This window comes from Periophthalmus magnuspinnatus, chromosome 23 (genome assembly GCF_009829125.3).
Source record: "Periophthalmus magnuspinnatus isolate fPerMag1 chromosome 23, fPerMag1.2.pri, whole genome shotgun sequence".
NCBI lineage: Eukaryota > Metazoa > Chordata > Actinopteri > Gobiiformes > Gobiidae > Periophthalmus > Periophthalmus magnuspinnatus.
This window is the reverse complement of record NC_047148.1, coordinates 8257196-8282368: the sequence shown is the minus strand read 5'-3', so window position 1 is coordinate 8282368 and position 25173 is coordinate 8257196. Positions and strand designations below refer to the sequence as shown.

The window sequence follows — 25173 nt, the reverse complement described above, 5'->3', positions numbered from 1 at the left end:
ATTAGCGGTATCTGAGGGGGCGGTGCTTACAAGGTGGACCCGTTTACTGTGAACAGACCCACGCACGTTCATCACTTGGGAATATTACTTGGTGTCTTTCTCCCAGTGTTTTTATTTTAAACAAAAGGAATCAAAGTCGTGATGTTTGAATTTAAGAAGAGGAGAAGTCTGCCCCTGACCTGCTCCAGAGACACGGAGGAGTTCAGGAGAGTAGCGGTGCGACGCAAACTCAAAGGACACACAGGTACAATAACAGCTAATAATGATGCTAAAAAGAAAATTATGCATCATATAAATAAATTGTGCAAACATGCAACCAAATGATCGCCTCACAGGCCTTATAGTTCTATATTTTGTTTAGATAAATTGCCATTTTGAAATGCATTTACTGATAACAAAGTAGTTTTAATTATTGTAGCGTTTTTTTCCATTTAGTAATCAGTCTGTTCACTAGTGTCTTTAAAATAAAGGTGTATGTTGTACACACTTCCTTGCCTTCAGGGAGATGTTCTTTCTTTTGGTGTAATGTTCCAGTGTGACACTGAGCATATTTATTTTGCATTTACTTATAAAACTCAAATACCTTGAAAATCCTCCATCTTACTTTGTACAAGCTGGCCGCATGTGTCCATGGAGATGGCGAAGTTTAATGCCACACTGGAACATTCGAGATGAAACAATAACATAGCTCCATGGTGACAGGCAGATGGTGGATTCTCCCACCAGAAAAGTTACACAGTACACATTTTAAATATGAATTAAACATTATTTAGCTTGAGTGGCATAACAGTATTGTAAACCGGGCTTGTCTCTGGGTTAAACCTCATAAGAAAAGGCTGTGACATAGATTACATCAGTTTAATTGAATTAGTTCTGGGTAAAATCCCTGCCTCCTGTTTTTGTGTATTTGGGGCCCACTTTGAGCCTCTTTGTGTAGGCTAATAGCTCTGAAATCTCTTCCCCCTGATTGGGATTGGACTTTGGATGTTGTTTAACTCCATTCATAAGTCTCTCTCTGACACACAGACCCCAGTGTTCCCCTTATCCACCATAGAGCACTGCTTTATCTTTAGACTTTTGTTTGAAAATTTGCTGCACCAATGGTACTGTAACTCTTTTACCGAGTTAGTTCCCCATGGTGCAATATTGTATCCAATATTAGAAGTGATGGAAGATGTGACTAACAATTTTGTTGTAGTTTGTCTCAAAATGGGGTATAAAGTGATATTTTCGACAATATTCAACCAACTTACAGGCACATTTGAGCACATTTCTGATGAATTGTCACAATATGATATGGAAAATTGTCATCAAGATACTGTAATATAAAAACAGATTATGATGTTGGTTAATATTACCCACCCTTATATTCTATCTTGTATTTCATCTTGGGGGTTATTTTGATGTGCTTTGGAGTGCTTTGTTGCTTATATCCGCTAATCACTCAGTAGGAATAAGATAACATTGTTTACTTTGATAACATGCGGTCACTCCAAACTTTACACAACTCCTTGACTGTCAGCACTTAACTGGCCCAGAGGCAGAAAAAGACAGAAGTGAGAAAAGCAGACCACACAACAAATGTGTCTGTGACAGATCTGATGCTACAACACGACTAACACTGGAAATCTAGTGAAGGAAATACTCTGAAATTTGAAGGTAAGTGAAGGTATATGTTTATCTTCTGCAACAAAGCCTGAAACCTGTATAAAGGGTTCAAAAAGGGTGAGAAACAATGTTGTAAGATGTTTCTTGAGACTGTAGACCTCTTGATTAAAAAAGCACAAATTATATTATTGGAAATTTACATGTTTTGCTTTTAGTGACTACAAGTGTTTTAAAAGTTGTTGAATATTTACAATTCAAAACTTCTGCCATATTTTCTCCTGGTGTTTGTTTTTGAATTTGTCTTTTGCTGTTGTTTCTTCCAGAGAGTGACGTGTGCCTCTCCTACAGCTGCCGACATTCATTCGACAGACTCTGTGGAGCAGGTTCAAAGTCCAGAATGGAGCCCGAGGAAGACCACGAGAGGACCCCCGCCAAGAGATCTCATCACAAACCACAAGGTAATAACCCCACTCATGTCAAATGTGTTCCTGTAACTGAAACTGTATCATGAAAACCATGTGATGTTCCATACTTAATGATACATTACTTTTCTGGCGACCTGTTCGCCACCTGCTTGTATCCATGTCTGTGTCATTGCTTTGTTTGGAATGTTCCATATTATGCCATTAAAAAAAACTGTCCATATAGCCTTTATGCAATTACAAATGATGTATTTGCTAAACGCATACCTTGCAAATTAGACTACTTAGACCTACTGTGATTAGGCTGTAACTTGGGCAATACCTGCTTTTCTCCATAAGATTTAAGTTTAATGCTACACTGTGGAACAAGTATACAAGCATGTTAGATGTCATTACACATTATGCTGTGTTGCACTTGAATACAGGTGAAGAGATCAGTGTTCAGATAAAATTGCATATGTAATTGCAGAATGATAATATTTCCTTATCCTTTCTATTACTTGTATGGCTTTTGTATTGGAATTGCTTTGGAAAATGTATAGACTTTCAAAGATTGACCCTAATTCATGTTTTTTTTTATTTGCAGTCCCACCTAAACCTCCCCACCTCCTGACTCCAGTTAAGTCCGTACCACAGCTTAAGCATGGACCCAAAGTAGACCAAACTCCAAACCGGGGACTGAATGGATTCACCAACCCGTCTCTGAACTGCTACTCACCAACTCCGGTTAAAGCTAGTTTTAAAAATAGAGAACCTACTAAATCTCCTCAAGCTATTTCTTATCTCACACCCAGTCCTACTATGGGATCACAGGGCTCAGCAGATCTAGCTATTCAAAACTGTAGCCCAAAAAGTGAAGGGAGGTGCAGTCCAATAAACACTAGTCCAATTTCAAGACGGCTACGAACCCCCAGTCCAGTTCATGGGAAGATGTGGACCTATACTCCTGCCAAGAACTCCAAATCTTGGTTCGGAATAAATAAAATCGCAAAGTTGGATGGACAAGAGAGGAACAGACCAAAGTCTCTGAGTGTGCCTGACCTGATCACTTACGTGGAAGAAAGCAGGTTAGACCAATATTTTGCACTGTTATTTGTGGCATGGCTGCAAAATATGTTTCAATGTTATCTTTACATTATGAAATATGTATGCTGTAAGTCTTAATTGCAAAATCCAGATCTTCAATTCAGATCTCTTGCGTATAGTTTCAGAGGGAGTAGTCTTGGTAGATGCCCACAGTTATGTATTTAAAAGGGGTGTCGCAATATCAATTTTTAGTGCTAACAATTGTCATTAGAAAAAAAAGTGGCATCCTAATTTTTTCTTTTATTCCCATGATCTACTGTAATACATTGTTCATTAAAAGTGCACTGTGTAACTTTTCTAATGGAAGGTCCGCCAGCTGCTCTTCTCCATGGAGATTTTATTGCTTTGTCTTGAATGGTCCACAGCACGGTGTTAAACTTCTTTAATACCATGTAGACAAGCAGGTGGCCCGCCCATAAATGTTTCTTAGGGTACCTTTTTAAATCGTATTTTCTTTTCACCAACACATTTTTTTTTTTCAGTTTTTATCCTGAAAAAGACCGTTCTCTTCTACAACCTCTGCAGACCAACAATATTTCTGATACAGAGGTTTTCAAGCAAACGGACAATTTCACAAATGAAAAAGCTGCCTACCTTTTGAGACAGGAAATAAATGACATCATGGACAAAGCAAGTAATGCTGTTGTTGTAAATGAAAACAGTCAAACTGAAGAGGCCAAAATACCAGTGGTCAATGTGCCAAAGTTTTACTGCAAATGGTCTGAGGATGTAATTATTGACCATGACCACAAGGAGGAGCCTGAAGAAAAGGAGAGTGTGAAAGAAGAGGATGATCCAGAGCAGAAATTATACAAAGTTGCAAATGAGTTTCTGCAAAGTGAGAGGGCCTATGTTGCTCGACTGTACCTGTTGGACAAGGTGAGAATTTTTTATATATATATATATATATATATATATATATATATATATATAAAATAAAATTACATTTTATAGACCCTTTGAAATGCTTTGTCATCAGATTGTTCAAAATTATGCAATGGAGGTGACTGGAGGCAAAAAGAAGTGGACCACAATGCACTTTCAATGATTTGACATTGGACATGAGTTCCAAATACTAAATGCTCTAAAACCAAAAATAAACCACCATTTTGAGTTTCCACCGTAGCAATTTGCTTCTCTACCACAAAGGTCTATCACAAAGGATTGAAAACATACAATATTCTAGCATTAAACAAATATATGTTTAAGCTCCACGAAAACAATAATTTGTGGTAAAGTTTGTAATATATCAATAAATAAAATAAACATTATTGTGGGGTCAACATTTCTAGATCTCTCTCGTTAAATAAACAAAATTATAAAATACAATTGTAAATGTCTTAAAACCATTTTTTTTTTTTGCTATATTGTGGCCAATCCTGACTTGTCCAATGAAATAGCATTACGTTCCACTTCACTTTTGCCCCCAGTTGCCTCCATTCCTGATTTCATAACTTATTTGTTTACAAACCTTTAAAGATTTTATTAAACTGCTGACATTTGTCTATCTGTCCTCAGGTGTTTTGTTCACGTCTGATGGAAGAAGCAAACCGAGGATCTTTCCCTCCTGAAGTCGTCAAAAACATCTTCTCCAACATCTCCTCCATTTTCTCCTTCCACAATCAGTTTCTGCTCCCAGACCTCGAGAACTGTCTCAGCCACAGGTGAGGGTCTTTGTATTTGACTGGTATAAATGTGTTTGAATGGCACATTGCTAGGACTGCCCCAGAGCACTGTGGCCAGAAGGTTTTTCCTTTATGGACTGGATACATAGGGCTAGGTATTGCCAAGAACCTCAAGATACTTATACATATACAATTGACATACTATATAAGACATGCGTATCAACATGGGTCTCAAAGTTTAATATGTTGAGTTTTATGTGTGCGGGGTTACAATTGTCCTCAATGTCCTTATTATTAGAACACAATTAATCTATTCATAAATAACTTGTTCTTCTCAGCAGGTAAAGTCTTGTTTTTAGTACAGCACTAGTTAAAAGCCCAAGTTAAAATATAAACACATTTCTGTCAGAAGCATAAGGCTCTACACAATTTTTCTTTTATTTTCAGAGGTGACTGTGCAGGCCTGGGCAGTGTTCTGCTGCAGCACGCTCCCTTCATGAGGATGTATGCAGACTACGTCCGAAACTTTGACCAGTCCTTGGACCTGGTGAGGACCTGGACTGAGCGCTCCTCTGCCTTCAGGAACATCATTCAGGAAATACAGGTGACGTCATAAGGTTGTCATCTGTTGTGGGTAATTGGTGAAAGGCTAAAGACCATAGACTTCTTTAATAACTCCCGATGTGCTTCTCCTGGCATTGGTTCAAAACTGTTTCTTCAAAAGTGTAGTGATTATTCATTCACTCTATACTCGATGTTGGTAAACTAGCTTCTGTCAGTCTATCCCAGGGCAGCTGTGGCTACACTAGACTGCCAATCTACGCCATCAACCCCTCCGGCCGCCACCAATCACTCAAACACCACATTCATACTTTAAGTGGGTGGAGTGTCTTGCCTAAGGATGCAACAACAGAACTTGGTCTTATTGACAAACAAAATGATGACCTTAGGGTTGATGGAATGCTCTAAACACAAATCAGATGTATTCCTGGTCAAGTTTGAGTGTAGTTTTGGGATAAATTCTAACAATTCCTAATTTTAATGTGTTGCCTAAGTACCTGCATGTATCTTTTGTGTGTTGTGTTCAGAGCATGGAGCAGTGTGGCAGTCTGACCCTGCAGCACCACATGTTAGAGCCTGTGCAGAGACTTCCTCGATACGAACTCCTGCTCCGAGATTATCTGAAGAAACTCCCTGAGGATCACCCAGATTATCAACCTGCTCAGAGTAAACCAGTACCAGTATTACAATCAGTTTATTAGAAGGCTTGATAACTTCTACTATGGACTCATTAAAGGTACACGTCTAACCTTTATGGTGATGGTGTCCACCACCTCCATGTCTTGGTGAATGTTATTGCTTTGCCTGTAATGTTACTATAGCACTACACTTGCCATCACCTGCTTGTCTTCATGGAGATAGAAGTACAATAGAAGTTTAATGCCATAGTGTTGAAACATTCTTGGCAAAACAATAACATCCCCAGAGAAATACAGTAAATGGAGGACACTATATCAGAAAAGTTTTGCAGTGCATCTTTAATATCCCATTGTTTAACAAATACACATTTATTTTGATTAGTGAGAAACTTTTTATAGTTTTTAGCAGCTATAAGGGTTTTTATAATTAACATGATAGATTCTAAGGACAAAAGCGTTTCATTGTGCTCTTTATTGCAGCTCATGTTTTATTAACGTTAAGAAAATCGTTTACTGGGATTGTAATACTTTAGGGTTGTTGTGTCTGTGGACTTTTATTTTTTTTTGCAGTATAAGTTCTTGTGGCTATATAAGCTGTAAAGGACCACTTTTTATTACAAATATTTATTAAGCCTTTTATATTTGTCTCCTTTCAGAGTCGTTGCAGACTATTTCCATGGCAACGGTCCACTCAAACAGCGCCATCGAAAAAGCTGTACGTTTCCAAAACACAACATTGTCATTAAGTAAGATTTAACAGCATACACTGGAGACTGCATTGGTTTAAAAGTGTCTACATTAGTCTAACTTGAAACAGTTTTGTTATCAGTTGTGCATTTTTGTGTAACACTGATTTGTGGCTCTTCACAGGAGGGTCTAAGGAAGCTGCTGGAGGTTTATGAGATGGTGGGCGAGGAGGAGGTGGTCAATCCCACAAACGAGTTTCTGAAAGAGGGTCGACTGGTCAAGCTCGCCGCCAGGAACACGTCTGCCATGGAAAGACGACTGTTTTTGGTTAGAACATTAACTAAATAACTACTGTGTATTGCCTTTTTACATGGGGTATGCACTGTTGAGAAGAAACATGTGCTTTGAACTACATGGTATTTCTCTTAATAGTGATAAATACATGAATAGTAAACTAAGTATAATGCAACTCAATGTGAATGTATTATTCAGTATTCTGATTGGACCATGTATCAGAATACATTACAAAATGCATATATTAAGGTCTATGTACAGTTTCTGTACTGCTCAGACACAAGGGAGTTTAACAATAGTGTAATATATAGAGCACAATAAAGCATAACTGTTTAATATTGATGCTTTTTTTGTTTTCTATTTGTGTCCTACAGTTCAATAACTTCTTGCTGTGCTGCTCACCTAAGTTCAGTCTGGTGGGGCAGAGGTACACAGTGCGCTACAGAATCGGGATCGATGGGATGAACGTTCAGCCGACCGTAAACGAAGGTCATCCGTTCACCTTTCAGGTCTCTGGAAAGGAGAAAACTGTGGAGCTGCAAGCCAGGTGTGAGAAAGGGGTAGTTTTTATTTCTAAATGTGGTCTTGAATAATGGTCCGGTTTGTTTGGCAATCACGTTTATGTATTTTTGTTGATACAGTTCTTGTGAAAGTGCACATTAAAACATCTACCTAGATTTTATGATTTGAATGCTTCAGATAATTCAAAAATACTTGACATTTTCCTTATTGTCTTTATATAGTTCTGAAGAAGAGCGCGATGAGTGGATTAAGGTATACTTTAATGTGTATTTCTTTCATGTGCACTATGTAACCTTTCTGGTGGAGGGTCTGCCGCCTGCTCCAGAGGCATTATCGCTTTGGTGAAAATGAAAACTATGTCATTAAACAACTATCTCCATGGAAACAAGCAGGTGGCACCACAAGGCCATATTACAAGTTCGATCTTCTAATCCTAAGAGGTCATGGTTTTTGAGTGATTTTGAATAATACCATGCATGTGTTTAATGCTATACTATGAAACATTCCAGGCAAAGCAATAACATTTCCATGGAGACAAGCAGATGGTGGACCTTCCATCAGAAAAGCTACATAATGCACCATTATACATTGTGTTTTCCTCAAATCGTGTTTGCTTTCTGCAGGTGATCCAAGAGGCCATTAGTGTATTCCAGAAGAAAAATGAAACCTTCAAAATGGCCGCTCGAGACCTTGTTGTGGAGGAGCCTGTAAGTTTGGGTGCATTAAAGAAGATGTACAGTATCCCCTTTAAAATTATCTAAGGTATTACAATGGTTCGCTGCATTTATAAAGATGAAGGAACTGGGTCGCCGTGCTCCAAAGTGGATCCGAGATAATGAGGTGACAATGTGTATGAAATGTAACGAGGCTTTTAACCCTCTCACGAGAAGAAGACACCACTGCAGAGCCTGTGGATGTGTAAGCAGGATTTATACTCAAATTATCTTCTACCCTCTCAGTGGCTTTTATTGTTATGTCTTCTCTACTTTCACAGGTTGTGTGTTGGAAGTGTTCAGACAATAAAGCAGCTCTGGAGTACGATGGGAACAAACTCAACAAAGTGTGTAAATCCTGCTTCCACATCCTGACTGCTCAGCGAGGGGAGCGACTAAGAGCACACGTGAGCCCATTTCTTTTAGGGCTGTATGTCACATTTAGTAGTTTAATCAATTGTTCAAAAATGTTCTAGTCAACTAATTACTTAATTGGGATTATATGGATTAATATGGAAAACAGCGGAAAGAGGGCATGGAGTGAGTTTTTTTGTGTTATAACTAAATCAGTGGTTCTTAACCTGGGTTCGATTGAACCCTAAGGGTTCGGTGAGTCAGTTTCAGGGGTTCGGTGGAGGTCAAGACATGCACTCGACTCATATGATTAGCGGACTGTGAGCGTCTTCAGACGCTGGTCCAATTCAACAAATGCACCCTTTGATGTGTCTATCGACGTGCCTGCCCAACTTAAATGAGCCGTTTGAACGGCATAAAAACAAAACGACATAAAAACGAAGAAAAGGAACAGACTTTGCTGTGAAAATGACATGAGACTGGCGCTCGCCAAGGTGAAGCCACATGTTTCTGAACTGGTTTCTCAAAGGCAACAGCAGAAGTCACACTGATTTGCAGTAAATATTCATTATTATTCTAGCCTGATGGAAATTAGGTGATGGGTGTGTGTTAAAATGTTAAAAATAATAAATAGCATAAATATACTAAGTTCATTATTGAAATACATAAGATTAAAAATAAAAATAATTTCAGTGTGGTAGTATTAAAAAAGGTCATGTCTTTGTAAAAAGGTATGTATGTCATTTGTTGTGAGTTCATGCATTGCATTGGTTTTATTCTTTGAAAACTGATGTATGTTTTACTGGTGCACAAAATGAATCGTGCATTAACATATGTCTTGAATTTGAAAGAAAAATATATATATATATATTTTTCAATAAACAAGGGTTCGGTGAATGTGGATATGAAACTGGTGGGGTCCAGTACCTCCAACAAGGTTAAGAACCACTGAACTAAATATATAGTTGGATCATAGAGATAGGTTTGAGACAGGCCCCCATTTTGGTCACTGTGCATTGCTTAGTCAACTAAGAATTTCTTTAGTCAAGTGTGCTCTAATTTTCTTTATATCATATCATATAAATATATAAATAAATAAATTATATATATGTGTGTATGTATGTATAATTTCAAAATAGTAGATTTGAATTTGTTTTCTCTAAATCTCCTGAAATCTGATCAAATATTTTTGTGTTGCTTCAGTCAGACGTACCCATATTACCCAGTTTAATAAGTGGATTCTTAAATTACGGTGACAACCCAAAGACATGGCAACAAACATGGACTGTTCTCCCCAAAAGTGACCCATCAGTACTGTACCTGTATGCTGCTTCACAGGTATGGAATATTTAGCTTTTTAGTCCATTTAAAAGTGCATCTTTTTGTTTTAGTTCATAAAGTTAATACATTCTTTTTTAGATTACAGAAAAGTGAAAAGTTTCCAAAAGAGGTTGATGTAATTTGATGTAGACAATGTAATTACACATACAAATACACTATACAAGTACAAGTCCTAAAACTGACTTCTTATTCACCATGAAATTGTTTTTAAAAGTTGTGAATGGCTTTTAATCTTTTGAATAATCAGCTACCGGTAAAGTCCTATTTGATATTTATTGGATTACATCATTTCTGTGTTTTTCTTTAGGACATCAAACCCCAGTCTACTATTCCTCTGCTCGGGTACATGGTGGAGAAATATCCACAGGAGTTTCCAGGTCAAGTTTGTTTCTGTTTGAGACAATCAAAAATCACACACACTTTCTTTTGTGAGCACATGGACCTCAGAGATCGCTGGGTTACTGTTCTCAAGACAGCTATTCACAACACTACACTTGCACTGCCCTCCACTGAATCCTGCAGTGGTAATGTATCTGACGCAAGCTCCTCCAGTAATGAAGATTATATTATAATTGACCATGAGGCATAAATTATTTATATTATGCTTATCAGTAACTTGATAATGTCATAAAATTGATATAGAGTAGTAACTGAATTGAAAATGGATGTATACTGATTTGGTACAGATAAATATTCGTTTTAAACATTCCATTCTGATCATTAAAGGTACACTATGTAACTTCTCTGTTAGGCCATCTGCCACTTTCTTGCCTTTATTTTTTTTTTATTTAGAAGGATAGCCACTTGAGATGTAATATCTTGTTTGTGAGGGGGTCCTTAGTGTAATAACAGAAAAATAGCAATTACTGAAAGGAAGAGAAAAAACAAAAACACACATCATAACAGACAACATTCACACAATACAGTATCATAAGATCATACGGCTCTCTTGAGTTTATCATCCTCACACATATATTGATAAATTGTTGATGTGAGATTGGAGAAAAGCAAATCTATATACACCAGGGAGTACATAAAACAAAAAGTAGTTGTTTTCAAAACGTTTCCTTTGTGGAGATGTTGCTCTGCCTGGTATGTACCACAGTATGGTATGTATGTATCTATTGTGTATCCCTTCAATTACAGGTGTGTTTATTGCTAGAAATGGAGATGCATAAGTCTAATAACATACTGTGGGGCACTGCAGGCAATGCAATAACATCTCCTCTGTGACAAACCTCCAGAAAAAATGATGTAGTAGAAGTACATTTTTATGGTTTTGAGTTATAATTGAATTTGGTTTGGTGCAGTAAACCATCTACCTCCTAGAGAACTTTGATTCTCTGATTTGCAACCGTAATACTTTGTTTGTTTTAACTGTACTGCTAAACATATTTTTGTTTTATTTTAAGCTAATTTTTAACTGTTCATTTAACCTCCAGATAACCTACTGCTGGTCTCTGTATACTAAAACCAATGGTAACTTGGTGTGGTCACTAAATGAATATTGTAAACACATTAACTTCAGGGACTGTGTTTGTTACTAGTGGAAATGCACTTTATTTATTTTACTGTAAAACATTCTCAAATAAACATGTTTTAACTGGTTGTGTTTATCAATGGTCCAACAAAAATCTGTACATTGTTTGTATTTGTGTTCAAGTGGATATCGGGACACAGAGGTGGAAATAATGACATTAAACACACAAGTGTAAATAATAACATAACTTAAGTAAAAGTAAAATTGCAAAGCACAAACACACATTTCAATTTAAATAAAATATAACATAATACCATCCAATAACATTTTTGCCATTTTACAAATCAAGAATCTTGTGACGGTCAGTGTAAAAATGCTATCCATTTACTCACAATTTGAAAGATTTTGTTCCTTATGTTACCAGAAAAGATACTGGGCAAACCACTTGAGTAAAATTGTATGTCTTTCAACCTCTGACAAGGATCATAATATAGAACACAATCAGCTTATTCCATTTCTTCACATTACAAAACAAATATTTACAACAAATGCATATGACAAAATATTAAAATGATACAAAAACGTGTTGTGCAGGAGCCACATAGTAATAAGCACAACATGTGAAGTTCAGGACATAAAGTAGGTCATTGTTGAGGTGTATTTGTTATAAAAAGATTTGATAAAAGGTGCATTCATCGTCCTTTCTTGTAATACCCATGATTAAAATGACTTTAAAATCCCTTGGCAATTATTTCAAAGCAGTCAGTAACATTGTAGTGTTCGCACCTTAATGTTCCTCTCTTCTCTTATTTGTATGATAAGCATAAATATAACAGCTAAACTATATATTGCTTCTAATATAAGACCAAGATATAAGACCAATACTGTGTAAACATCTGGGGGGAAATATGTATAAAAATCCTTAATGTGTATGATTTTCAGAGATTTTGAGTGGCTAAATGCAAAACACTTTCAGGTCTGCACTTGGTAGTAAATGTACTTAATTTAAGACCCACTTGTGTTGAACTAAAATGTATATTAATTATTTTACATTCAAATTATGTATAGCAGTCAAGCACTGGTGATGGTGAAATAACATGATTTGTGTATGTTCTAACACATACACGTTAACATCCCATTCGTACTGTAGGCCCAGCCAACAGTGTGTCTCCATCTAATTGTAGTACTTTCTATTCCAGATGCATTCTTCCAGTCACAACAATTACACTTTGAGCTAAACATATCCTGCAGCAGTAATGTAGTGTTTACAGACATGGCTTGTGAAGGCAGTTTGACCATACAATATACTACAGTTCAACTAGTGAGGACCTGATTTGGACAAAGAGGCATTAAGTTCAATGTGATTTCCAGCACTTTTTGTACAAAGAGGAAAACCCATATCACACACACACACAGAGAGGCTGACACACTGTACAAAAAATATTTACAAAATGGCTACCTTTCTCTCAACTTCAACTTTACAAACAAGGCAATCTTACATCTTCAGTTTTTGATCCCAACAATTTTTAAATCTACCTGCACCCGGCTTGCTTTTAGTTGTTAATAGCTTGATGTCTAATCATAAAAGCCAGGACACCAAAGACAAAGAAGACCTGTTGCTAGAAATCAGCAAAGGTTTAAACCGAAAGTTAAGGGTTAATTTGTGCGATAGACTATATACTTGTAAACTCTGCGATTTAGCTAAACATGATCTGAAGTGGGAAATAAATTAATAAAACTAATAAATAATTAAAATCTTGTTTTGGTTTTCTAAGAAGTTAACCAACTAACTACAACTGATTTCCAGCAAGAGACAACAGAACAACTCCCTAATAGGTTGTGTTCACTGACAATGTCATAATTTCATATGGAGGGCAGGGGCCTATATAACTATGGGAAATTTACTGTTTTTGAAAGAATATCAAAACTTATGATCCACAAATGTTGAACATAATTTCTAGGGGACTGATTCCACAAAACTTGCAGAAGTGTTGAATAAGGGCAAGACTTTTTGTGCTAGTTATTGTTTCTAGGTGATAGGCCCAGTACACAGAACCATGAACCAGGTCTATAAATCTGCAATCTGACAGTTACACAGCAAATTCCACCATAGAATTCTGACCTGTCCTCCACCTCAATTTTAAACTACAGTCATCGTAAAATGTTGTGATATTACATGAACGCAACCTATTAGACATAGTTATAATGATTCGATAAACTTTCCTAGTGCCCCAGACAGAAGACTCCAGGAATGCCAGTGCAGTACAAAATCAAGGCAAAACTCCTCTTCATTTGACCGATGGTTTCTCAGCTGCAGCAGAGTTGTTCAGATACAAGCAGTGTGTCATAGCCATAGATCTCCAGCAAGTGGAGCAGGAACAGCCGGTCTCCGTGAGGGTCCAGCCCCATCGCCCTCACTGTCTCCTGGGTCAGGGTGGGCTCAGTGCTATTGGCAACTTCGCTCAGCGTCTGGAAAATACGGTTGTTCTGCTCCAAGAAGAATCTAGTTAGAAAGAGCGGATTAAATAAGTGAAGGGTAGTTCTATTCACATTATTATAAGGTTACATGCTTTTATGTTTTTCAGTTCAGTTCAAGTTTATTTATAGCACATTTAAAACAACTTCAGCTCCACATAAAAGTAAAAAAATAGAAAGAATATACAGATAACATGATGATAGGAAAAGTACAATAAAACACCAAGATACCCTATCTAGCTAGTATTACATGCCAGGGAGAAGAGGTGAGTTTTTAGTTTAGTCCTAAACTGTGTTAAACCCTTAGAAGATCTGACAGGCAGAGGGAGGCCACCCATAGTGTGCGCACAGTCTGTAACTTTCTGTTTTAGTATTGAACAGAGACATATTGGAAAGTAACAAAAAAAAAACATATTATACATTGAATTAAAGTTTGGTGTATTTGGAGCTCCTTATTTAACAGACCTGTGCCAGTATGTTTTGCTTGGGAAATGTTTAGGTTACTGTGTAAAACTTTATTCTTAAATGTTCACATGTAACTTTTCTGGTGGAGGGTATGCCACCTGCTTGTCTCATAAAAATGCCTGTAGTGTTCCACTGTATAGTATACATTTATTTATCTTTATTTATTCAATTACAGGTGTTTAAAAACTTGCACAGTGCATCTTTAATTAACTTGTACTTACAGAATAAATAGATCCTCTTCACTGGAAACACAGTCTCCAGTCTCCTCTTGAGAGTATAGCAACATTTGCCTAAACAAGATCGAGACATTTAATTTCTTAGTCATTCGGTAATAAATTTGGCATAGCTTTTGAAGACACACAACTTCAGTCTGGGTTGGAAAGTGGTACAATGTTGCTTTATTATTTTTATCTTATGGAAATAGTATAATGAAATAAAACCTTAATAGTACCTTTGTTCAGTGAGTTTGTGGTACTTGTCCTTGTCTGCTGCGCTGAGTCGGAGCAGTGGCTTCAGTCCTTCTCTGTATGTCTTCACATTTTGATTGTCCACATAAACATCATACAGATCCTTCTTCTCCTCAAAGATCTTCTCAGTAGTGCCTAAAAGAACAAACCAAGACGGTTTATGCCTTCTCCAAACATTAGCAGCAGTATCATAAGAGTAAAAATCCCAGTTTTCTTACAAGCGACGTAGGAGAGCTCATTTTCCAGTGCACTGATATCAGCCACATTTACATAGAAAAATGGCCTAAACTCGGGAACTGCAACTCCAATCCCAGGGATGGAGATGTTGGCCAGACAGCAGCAACAATAAACTATGAAGAGAGGGATGAACATGTGTATATTGTGTGGACTGTGGATTGTGGAGCACAGCAAAAATAAATAAATAAATAAACATCTATAAAAAATTAAAAATTACCAAAACTGTTACAACAAACCAGATTTCTTTAAGAATACAAACAAAGCTAACCAGTGCTAACCAGAAAAACACTAGCAACACCACTACCACATTCTCTTGCTGCCTGTACTTTTCACAGTCCCTAGGTTTGTTTCGTTGATCTGTGCTTATTGCTTATTGCCTCACCTCGGTAACAGACCACTCCCACAGGTGGAGGAGAAAAGATGAGGATGCGTCTACGGAGCAGAGCCAGTTTCCACAGCACCATGATTTGCTCCCCAAAAAAACGGATGAATTGAGACATGCAGCCCGCAGGGTGAGTTATCTGAGGGCCAGGAACAGAAGGCAAATTAATTAAAAGGAAAAATATATTATAGTTTTAGAATATATTATACTTTTACTCTAATCCTATTCAATTTAAAACTTTCTTGTCCTCAGCACCAATGACTTTCTCAACTCATGTATTTTTTTAAGTGTTACTCAAACTTTGCACCACCTTCCACTTGCCAGGTTCTACAAGCAATAATGAGCTGTGTTGTCACATTTCAAAACTTGGTTTTGATACTAAAGAAAAGGCTTGATACTAGATACTGATTTAGATACCATAATGATAATAAAAAATACAATATGTGACAGTGAAATGTGATTTTAAAATGTGATAAATAGTCATTTTTACTGGCATAATACCAGTTCTGATCAAGACCACTATTCAGAAAAATGTCTTATTTGTGTGATTTGTTTCAGTATCTCAATTTGTTAAAATTAGTATCTAGTTTCAATACTACTTTCAATAATAATAACTCAATTAAATTAATTAGTATCTGCCTGGATAAAGATTTGTATACAACCTCTTTAAATGAGATAGAAAAAATGACATTCACAGAAGGTAGAGCGGTAGTACCTTCATTTCAGGGTGCATACTGTGATTGATGACTGCCCCCCAGGCATTTGCTGGACATGCAGTAACAATCCCGTCACCACCAGGGGGTAGAACTGCTCTCTTATCTTCATAAAAAGCCTCTAGAGGGGAGTAGTGGCCTGGAGTCTGCAGCTGAAGTCTAGCAATACACAAGACAATATTAAAAACTAATTTAAAAAAACCTTTGAAATTCAAGGTTTTAAAACTAAGACAAAATGCTAAAATTGCATGTTGTAATCTATTCCATTACCTCAAAACTGAATTACTCAAGTAAACTTCGTCTTTTGCTAAGATACATCTACTGTATAACCACATTGCTACTGCTACTGCAACTGCTAGTGTGTTACTAATGGTAATGATAATACAAAATGTTGTATCACAGGTATTATAACTAAGTTAAAAAGATAAAACAAATTAATAACTAATAATTAACTAAATGTTTTCAGTAAAAAAAAAAAAAAACAACTTGATTTCTTGACTTAATTTTTCACAATTCACATATTTTTTATTTATTTATTTTTTAGGGAAAGAACTGCATCTTTGACAGAGAGGCCCAGCTGATGTCAACAGACATTCCTAAATGTCTTAATCAGCGCGTGATGAACACTAAGCTCTTTATATAAGCTGCAGACGCGGCCATGACAGACACAGATGGAAAATCTAGAGCAGAGAGAAACATGACCACTACAGGACCCAAGGCCAACCTCAGGACAGAGTGAGAGGGGGAACAAAAGGAGGACCAGGGAAAGAAAAGAGAAATGGACCAAAATAAAGTGTGGTAGTAGAAATATGTTATACATGGGTATGACAAGATTATTCAGTTAATCGATAACTGTGATTATTCAGGTCACAATACATATATTTTTTCACTTCAGTTAAACTTATACTCCAAAAATATTCTTAATTTTCAAGGTGGTCAAGGTGTCATTAATCGTGAATCTTCTCACAAACATAAACATTTTCTGCTGTGACATCCTTATTCTTACAAAATAATAAATAACAACTTTGCAAATGTATTTATACTTTTATTCCAATACACTTTATTTATATAGCACATTTCACAAACAAATGCAGTTTCCAAAGTGCTGCACAAAACATTATAAATAAAAACTAGTTTAAAAAAAATCTACATTTAGCAAAATTAAAATATTTATTGGCTACTATAATCAAATGTATCACTCTAAGTCTCTGAAAAAGTAATAAACCAGAATGAAACTAGGACCAAGCTAGGATATAATAAGTTCTGAATACAAATATATAGACCGAAAATATAATTAGAACTAAACCATGAGACTGGACTAGGGACTAATCTACTTTTAGCCATCCATGTAAACCAAACAAAACATGACAAAACCATCCCGTCAAACCTTCTTAAAGTCATTCTCACACTAGAGAAGCAGAGCCATGAATTTGAGAAGAGAGAAAGAAAGTGGAATATAAAAAAGGGGAATGAGAAAGAGGAACAGAGGGGACCAAAGCAGAACTGTCTGAGTTCAACAGATGAAAAACTCGACTAAATAATATTGAATTGTGAGCATCATCTTTTAAACAGCGGAGAACAAATTACTTAGTATTTGAAATGATTGGATCTCAGGAGGATAAGGTTTTGAATGAATACTGGAATTTGCTGTATACAATGCTGGATGCAATGCCAGACTGTAATGAGGTAGCTGCATATGCCTCTAGACTCATAAACCTTTCACACTAGTACTGCTTCATCTCATATTTAAGAGACTAAACCAGATCTAAACCTGGACTTAATTATGGCTAAATAGCTTCTAAACCAAATCTAAACCAAACAAAGTCACAAGTTTAAAGCAGCACTAACACTTGACTAAAAAGTATGTAATTAATATATATATAAAGATAGAAACTGCAAAAATGCTACTAGAAAAAAACACATTTAGTACCTTAGCTCTAGTTTCTCAGTGTACCATTATGTTTTCTCTTCAGCAGTAGGGGGTGCTCTTACCTGACCTGATGCTCCAGGAAGCTCATGTACCTGTAGAGAAGAGTGTATGAAGGAGACAGGATGCCCACAGACTTCATCCTGGCCCCTCGCTCAACTGTACTCTCCACCGCCATGTTGGCAAAGCAAGCCAGGCCGAAGTAGCTGCCCTTTCGGAAGTAGCTAAAATGGGAGACAGACAGGGAGACAAAGGTAATTTCAAGTCATAGAACAGAGCAGAGTAAAGATAGGATGGTAGCTTTGGCTGTATTCTATTTGGTGCTCTATGTAACATTTGGAGTGGATGGTCTGTTACCTGCTTGTCCTCATGGTGATTTATTGTAGTGTTACTCAACTGGGGTCCTCAGCTTGTTTTATTTAAAATGTCATTATTTACCATCAACTTATCCACGGTTTACTGTCATTTTGAACCTGGTTTAGTCCAAATTTAGTCCTGATAAAGTCAGCATTTAGATCTGGTGGCACTCAGAAAGCCAAATATTATCTTAGGTGCTACTTGTAGTGAAAAGTTTGAGAACCACTTATTTATTGGTTTGCCTAAATGTTCCACAAGAGGGCATTAAAATTTTTTATTTCCATGGACACCAGAAGTTGATACCACTAGACCAAGTTATTGGACAGATCTGTGGAGATGCGACCCCACTCAGAGTACAAATACATGTTTTTTAAGGCATTCTTTAGCAAGATAGATATGTTTACTATGGAACATCTCAGGCAGAGCAATAACATCTCCATGGAGGCAAGCAGGTGACGAACCCTCCACCGTTACATAGTTCTCCTTAAAAATTGGATCTTCAAATACAAACATGAAGTCTGTGGACACCCGATGAGATCCACTGGCTATGGCCTTGAACTCCACTCCCTCCAGGTCCATGTCTTTGGGTAGGCACCATTCCAGCATGTTGCCTGCACCAAAACACAAGCAAATTAAGCCGTCAATCAAACACCACAGTTAAGACACAATATTAAGGCCCTGTCATGTCACTGAATAAGACGTGACGAAGCCCAAATGTTTTCTTGGCAGTTCTTTGTGTCAGCTGACGTCCAAGTGGCAGCTGAGCAAATACAGGAGCAGGATAACGGGTGACTCAGACAGACGTGATGGTATAAGTATGTATTTAGAGGCAGATAAGGGAATACATAGGAATCTGTAGCATTTTTATTAGAACAGAGGAAATAAAAGCGACCTGCTGTGATTAAGTATCCAAACAATTTCACAATCAACATTTCACAATAGAAGCAAAATTGCTATTTACATGATTAAAATTACCAAGTTGCAAAGGCTACTATTTTTTATGGAACAAATACAATCCTCATTACTGTCTTATCAAGGAAGTAGTGCAATAAGTAACTTTTTTGGAGGCAGATTCTGACACTTGGTTGTCTCTTCCACATTATGGCCTTAACATATCTAGAGTTATGGAGACAAGGTACCAGGACAAGTTACAGGTTGGATCTGTTGAGAGGCGACCCTACTTAAAACATGTCCCACAGTATGAATACATGTTTGAGCAATAACAACACCTTTAATAAATGCAAGATATCACAGGCAAAGCATTAATATCTCCATGGTGATAAGCAAAATCACTGTGTGCATGTTTATAAACTGCTAACCATGTAGTTTCTCCTTTACAACCATCTGAAAATGTGCAGTTTTGCTTTGGAATTGTTATTCATCTAAAATATTCAATTTTACAGTTTAAACTTTACTTTCGAGAAAATCAGATAGTAGCAGATCTAATCAGAGACACTTAGTTGAGATATTTTTCAGCTCCAGCTCAGTGGTAAAAGCTGCATTTTTTTTCCTTGGGTGAAAACATACGTTCAAAAGGCCTTGAACAAAATGGACAGCGAAATGGTTAAATCTGACAATATTACTGCTAATACTGTGTGAATGCTACAACATACAAGCAGCTGGCTATTTCAATTTCAACATAAATGAGAAATCAATTGGAGGAAACGTTTTCGTATCTTTGTGACCCCATGTCACTAAAGGGATCTGGACTGATTTTTTGTCAAATCAACCCATTGAGTAAGAAGCTCCAGTGTAAAATATACAGAAATCCAAATCTGGCTTCCTGTAATGATTTTGCTAGGCTACTGATCTTTACATTGATCAGACAGATAGCCCCAATGCCTCCTATTTCACCAGGACTTACCCTGTCTGTAACATAGCACTAATTAAAAATGTATAGACCCACTCTGCCTAGTGTGGTCCCATTGATCTGTTCAGAATTAAACCACTGGACTTTTAATTTTTATCAGTTTGGACAGCAGAGGATGGTGTAGGGTTTAGCTTTGTCACTTAAAGCCACACCTGTATTGTAGAGGTGCAAAACTGACTGTAACAGAGATATACATTTCTCTTTTTTGAACAGAGCTGAGCAAACGTCTGCCTGATGTATTACAATTACAATTTGTAAGTTTCTGTTGTTCATTAGACGAAAAATGTTTTTAAAAATGTGCACATTATTTTGCAAGGCAATTTGAATGTGCAGATTTAACCCAGTGTATAGAATATATCATAATGTCAGTAATGTGGTAATTGCAATGTATGTAGTAATTGCTATGAATATGAACAGAATTAGGCAAAATTGAGATGTCCCACCTAATAAAGATAACTGTTCCTCAGAAGATAAACACAGACATAGTGAAAACAATTCTTCTAATAAATCATGCATGCATAAATCATGCATTACACACAAAATTCACTGGGATCAATGTGTTCTCACTGCTCGTCATCTGTATGTCTGTGATTGATTCTAGGTCTTTAGAAATCATTTTTTGAAAAAAACAATGCTGACCATCATTTTTGAGTGCACTTCAAATTGATTAAGGTTATAAGCAAGTATCATAATGCAGTATCTCACCTGTTCTTGTGTTGAATGTAACCACGAAGACAGACACTATTTGGTCTTTTTCCTCCCATTTCACCATGCTGTCTTCTAAGGCCACCTCCCTGGCGGCTGAGTCCGACAGATAGCCCTCCTCGTCCGGGCGCAGGGCTTGGTCAGTGACCGGTGGGTTACTGGGACCCCCCTGCCCGCTGCTCCACCCAAACCCAGACGCGACAGAGCGGGTGTTGGAGGGACTCGACAGTCGGTCATCGGGAGCGTCTCCTCCGGGCTTCTCCGCCGATGGAGCCTCCTCCCAGTCCAGCAGAGGGGCCCTGTCCGACCGCTCCATCATCCCTGTCCCGCCTCGTCTGGCTCACCGCGGACTAGAGGGATGTCTCAGCCGCCAGTCAGCGTCCATCCGTAGATTAGACCTCAAATGAAAACCAACATTATTAACGTTTACTACACCTACATAATGTGTTATAACTCCTTTACGCTCTGATTTGACCACTTCTATGTATAAAATCTCTTTAGTTTGCAGTGGTCATAAATTTGATGCTGTTTAGAGAAGGCAACTCCTTGATGTCACTGTTACCCAAGATGCGTTCAAAACAATGTGGCCCCTTTCCTGCACTCTATCATTTGATAAACCGGTACGAACATTTGGAAACGCAAAATATATACGTGTTTGTGAATGCAGCCCACGGCGTACTCAATAAACCAAGCTCCACTCCTACAGAGCAGATTCAACAAAAATGGTTATTGCAAACTAAACAAATTATGTCATGCAAAGACGAAAAGTTGTAGGCAAAAATAAGTTTAAAAAAAAACAAAGCTAAACCCTTGGTTAAGACACTTAACTGTTGTATTTATTTTTCCAGTGCAAAATAGTATTGAATCTGCGAAACCATATCACAGCTAGGCCGGTGATGCTCTCCAGTGACACGTCAAACACACGGAAGAAGACGCCTGCTGCTTTTTCCTACTGCAGCTATATTTCTGAGAGGAGAGCCGTTTGGGTATATATCAAAATGGGTGAGATTTACATCATATAATCAAATAACGTGTAATATTTTGCGTTCAGTTCAGAAATTGTGTGTTTGAATGGATAGTTTCCAATGTTTTCTGCTTTCTTTCATCCTACGCCACAAGTAAACATGCTATTGCAGGTAGCAGCTAATAGCTAAAATCACGCTGGTACTGGATTGGTATTTACCAGGCTGTGTATTTAACTTCACTTTTAGGCTTATTTGGGTATATATCTTTACATTTTAATCAGTTTTGCAATGAGTCGTAAACAAGAAGTAATTAATTAGACGTTAATGAGTTACACCCACCAGCAACTCTTTGTAAACATTGCGTTTATACTCAAATTCGTAATAAATTAGTGCCTCAGTACAACAGATGAGATAGATATTAATGTATACAATTGTACTACACTTATAAAATTATGAATAAGATTGAACATAAATATATAATGTGTAATACAGTTATTGTAATATGGGCTCTTTAATCTATCCATCCATCCATCCATTTTCTTCCGCTTATCCGGGGCCGGGTCGCGGGGGCAGCAGTCTAAGCAGGGACTCCCAGACTTCCCTCACCCCGGACACGTCCTCCAGCTCCTCCGGTGGGACCCCAAGGCGTTCCCAGGCCAGCCGAGAGACATAGTCCCTCCAACGTGTCCTGGGTCCTCCCCGGGGCCTCCTCCCGGTGGGACATGCCCAGAACACCTCCCTAGTGAGGCGTCCAGGAGGCATCCTGAGCAGATGCCCGAGCCACCTCAACTGGTTCCTCTCGATGTGTAGGAGCAGCGGCTCTACTCTGAGCTCCTCCCGTGTGACCGAGCTCCTCACCCTATCCCTAAGGGTGCGCCCGGCCACCCTGCGGAGGAAACCCAATTCAGCCGCTTGTATCCGCAACCTTGTCCTTTCAGTCATTACCCAGAGCTCATGACCATAGGTGAGGGTAGGAACGTAGATTGACCGGTAAATCGAGAGCTTTGCCTTTGGGCTCAGCTCCTTCTTTAACACAACGGTCCGATACAGCGACCGCATCACTGCAGACGCTGCACCGATCCGCCTGTCAATCTCACGCTCCATCCTTCCCTCACTCATGAACAAGACCCTGAGATACTTGAACTCCTCCACTAGAGGCAGAGACTCACCACCCACCCGGAGAGGGCAAACCACCTTTTTCCGGTCGAGAACCATGGCCTCAGATTTGGAGGAGCTGATTCTCATCCCAGCCGCTTCACACTCGTTTAATCTTTCCTCACTATGTTAAACTTGTATATCCCTATTACTTAACAAGTAACTTCTAAATTTCAGTCTTTTTATGTTCTTTAAACATGTTCTTCTTCGCATAACAGTAAGTATTATTAATATTTTGGCTGTTTGTTTGTTGTTATTTTTCTTTCCAGGTGGCTTGTTCTCCAGTCTTTTTTCCGGCCTGTTTGGCACCCGGGAGATGAGGATTCTAATATTAGGTTTAGATGGAGCTGGAAAAACAACTATTCTTTATCGTCTGCAAGTTGGAGAAGTTGTCACAACTATTCCCAGTATGTCTTTATTGTATTGTACAAATTGTAATATTAGTCTTTTACATGCCTAAAAGCAAAATGCTGTCATTGGCCTTGTTCACATGCACACCAAAATGTAATTATTATCTGATTTCTGGACCTTGAATATAACTTGAATGACTTGTAAACTGCTAAATCTGATATGAGTAATCAGAGTGGCCATGATTTGAAAGAAATAAGATGATTTAGCTTTTTATATGTTATTTAAATAATCTTAACTCCAAAAATTTGATAATCAGATTTTGAGTGTGCTTGTAACCGCAGCCACCGTCTTATGTTCAGTAGTCTGATAATTTGCTGTAACAGCATATCAAACAACAAATATAGAAGTGGAATGGCTCTTCTCTTAACTGTACAATTTATCTGTTTTACAGAATGCAAATATTTCTGTCAGCAACTTAAATTGCACAATTCTTTTTTTTTTTTTTTTCAGCAATTGGTTTTAATGTAGAAACTGTCACTTACAAGAACCTCAAGTTTCAAGTGTGGGATCTTGGTGGCCAGACGAGTATTCGGTAAAAGCACGGGGAGTGGTTGTACTAAAATGGGATGGATTTCAATTATATTGTTTTTGCTCTGTCACCATGTATTTTGTCTATACACAGACCATACTGGAGGTGTTATTACTCAAACACAGATGCAGTCATTTATGTTGTGGACAGCAGTGACCGTGACAGAATGGGGATTTCTAAGTCTGAGCTGGTCGCCATGTTGGAGGTTTGTGCACTGTATAAATCACATTTCTCACAGATTAGTTCAATATCCTCTGTGAAACAAAGTTACATCAGTAATGCATTCATAAAAATATCATATTTCTGGAGAAACAGGTGCCCTATGTAACTTTCACATATACACATTTGCATGAAAATATAGAAGAATCTCACTATAACTGGATTTCTGAGTGGCATTTGTATGCAATATAAAAAGCATGGTTACATACTAAATTACATAACCTAATAATTGGTGTATATTGTCTGTGTTTACTGCAGGAAGAGGAGCTGAGGAAAGCCATCTTAGTGGTCTTTGCAAACAAGCAGGACATGGACCAGGCCCTGACCCCCGCAGAGGTAGCGAAAGCACTGGGACTTTCTGCACTCAAAGACAGAAAATGGCAGATCTTCAAGACGTCAGCCACCAAAGGAACAGGACTGGACGAGGGCATGGAGTGGTGAGCATTACTTGTTAATGTGCTAAATTGGGAAGACATGTTTTCAATCCTGAATTGTATTGTCAGGTGTATTAGAATCTAAATTATGTTGTCCAGAATTGTACTAGAGTTACAAAAGCTATTATGGATTAGTGGCAACTAATTATAAAAGTTTGAATTTGCTTGACTATAATTTTTCCCAGTTGTATAGGAAAGCATTTAACCTGCATCACTCATATTCTGTCTCCTGCCTCACAGGTTGGTGGATGCCCTGAAGAGTCGACAGTGAGGCCCCTCCTTCCTTTTTGTACATATGCTCTTTGATCCTGGTGTACCCCTTTGTGACTTCCTTGCCTCCCTTCTTTTGCTAAACCTTTTTTGGACCCATGATTGCACTCCTGGCCATATTTTTCCTCCCTTTTTCAACTTTGAACCCATCGAAGCCTTGGTCAATATCGAACTTTCAGACATAAGTGAAGCTGCAGTAGTATCTGGGACTGGGGCTGGGACTACACACACTACATACACTACTTCTGATGTAACTAGTGG

The 25173-nt window shown here is 37.8% G+C and overlaps 3 protein-coding genes across 3 annotated transcripts; 2 read left to right on the top strand and 1 right to left on the bottom strand.

The window, feature by feature from the left end:
- The first annotated feature begins 30 nt into the window (after positions 1–30).
- On the top strand, positions 31–11477 carry LOC117391487 (FYVE, RhoGEF and PH domain-containing protein 4-like). The gene is made up of 16 exons (XM_055231979.1): positions 31–244; positions 1932–2066; positions 2617–3097; positions 3599–3995; positions 4635–4780; positions 5189–5345; positions 5830–5968; positions 6597–6655; positions 6811–6954; positions 7296–7468; positions 7665–7695; positions 8067–8150; positions 8236–8361; positions 8438–8563; positions 9714–9848; positions 10159–11477. The coding sequence occupies exons 1-16, from the start codon at positions 142–144 to the stop codon at positions 10438–10440; spliced, it is 2718 nt and encodes a 905-aa protein (XP_055087954.1). The 5' UTR covers positions 31–141; the 3' UTR covers positions 10441–11477.
- On the bottom strand, positions 11384–21607 carry LOC117391204 (DENN domain-containing protein 11-like). The gene is made up of 9 exons (XM_033988925.2): positions 20930–21607; positions 18866–18965; positions 18063–18221; positions 16073–16229; positions 15358–15496; positions 14957–15088; positions 14723–14873; positions 14493–14561; positions 11384–13834 (listed from the first exon to the last, which is right to left on the bottom strand). The coding sequence occupies exons 1-9, from the start codon at positions 21246–21248 to the stop codon at positions 13639–13641; spliced, it is 1422 nt and encodes a 473-aa protein (XP_033844816.1). The 5' UTR covers positions 21249–21607; the 3' UTR covers positions 11384–13638.
- Positions 21608–21840: 233 nt separating this feature from the next.
- Positions 21841–24970, top strand: arl1 (ADP-ribosylation factor-like 1). Its single transcript, XM_033988926.2, has 6 exons — positions 21841–21931; positions 23319–23456; positions 23911–23992; positions 24083–24194; positions 24467–24645; positions 24883–24970. The coding sequence occupies exons 1-6, from the start codon at positions 21928–21930 to the stop codon at positions 24911–24913; spliced, it is 546 nt and encodes a 181-aa protein (XP_033844817.1). The 5' UTR covers positions 21841–21927; the 3' UTR covers positions 24914–24970.
- The last annotated feature ends 203 nt before the right edge of the window (positions 24971–25173 follow it).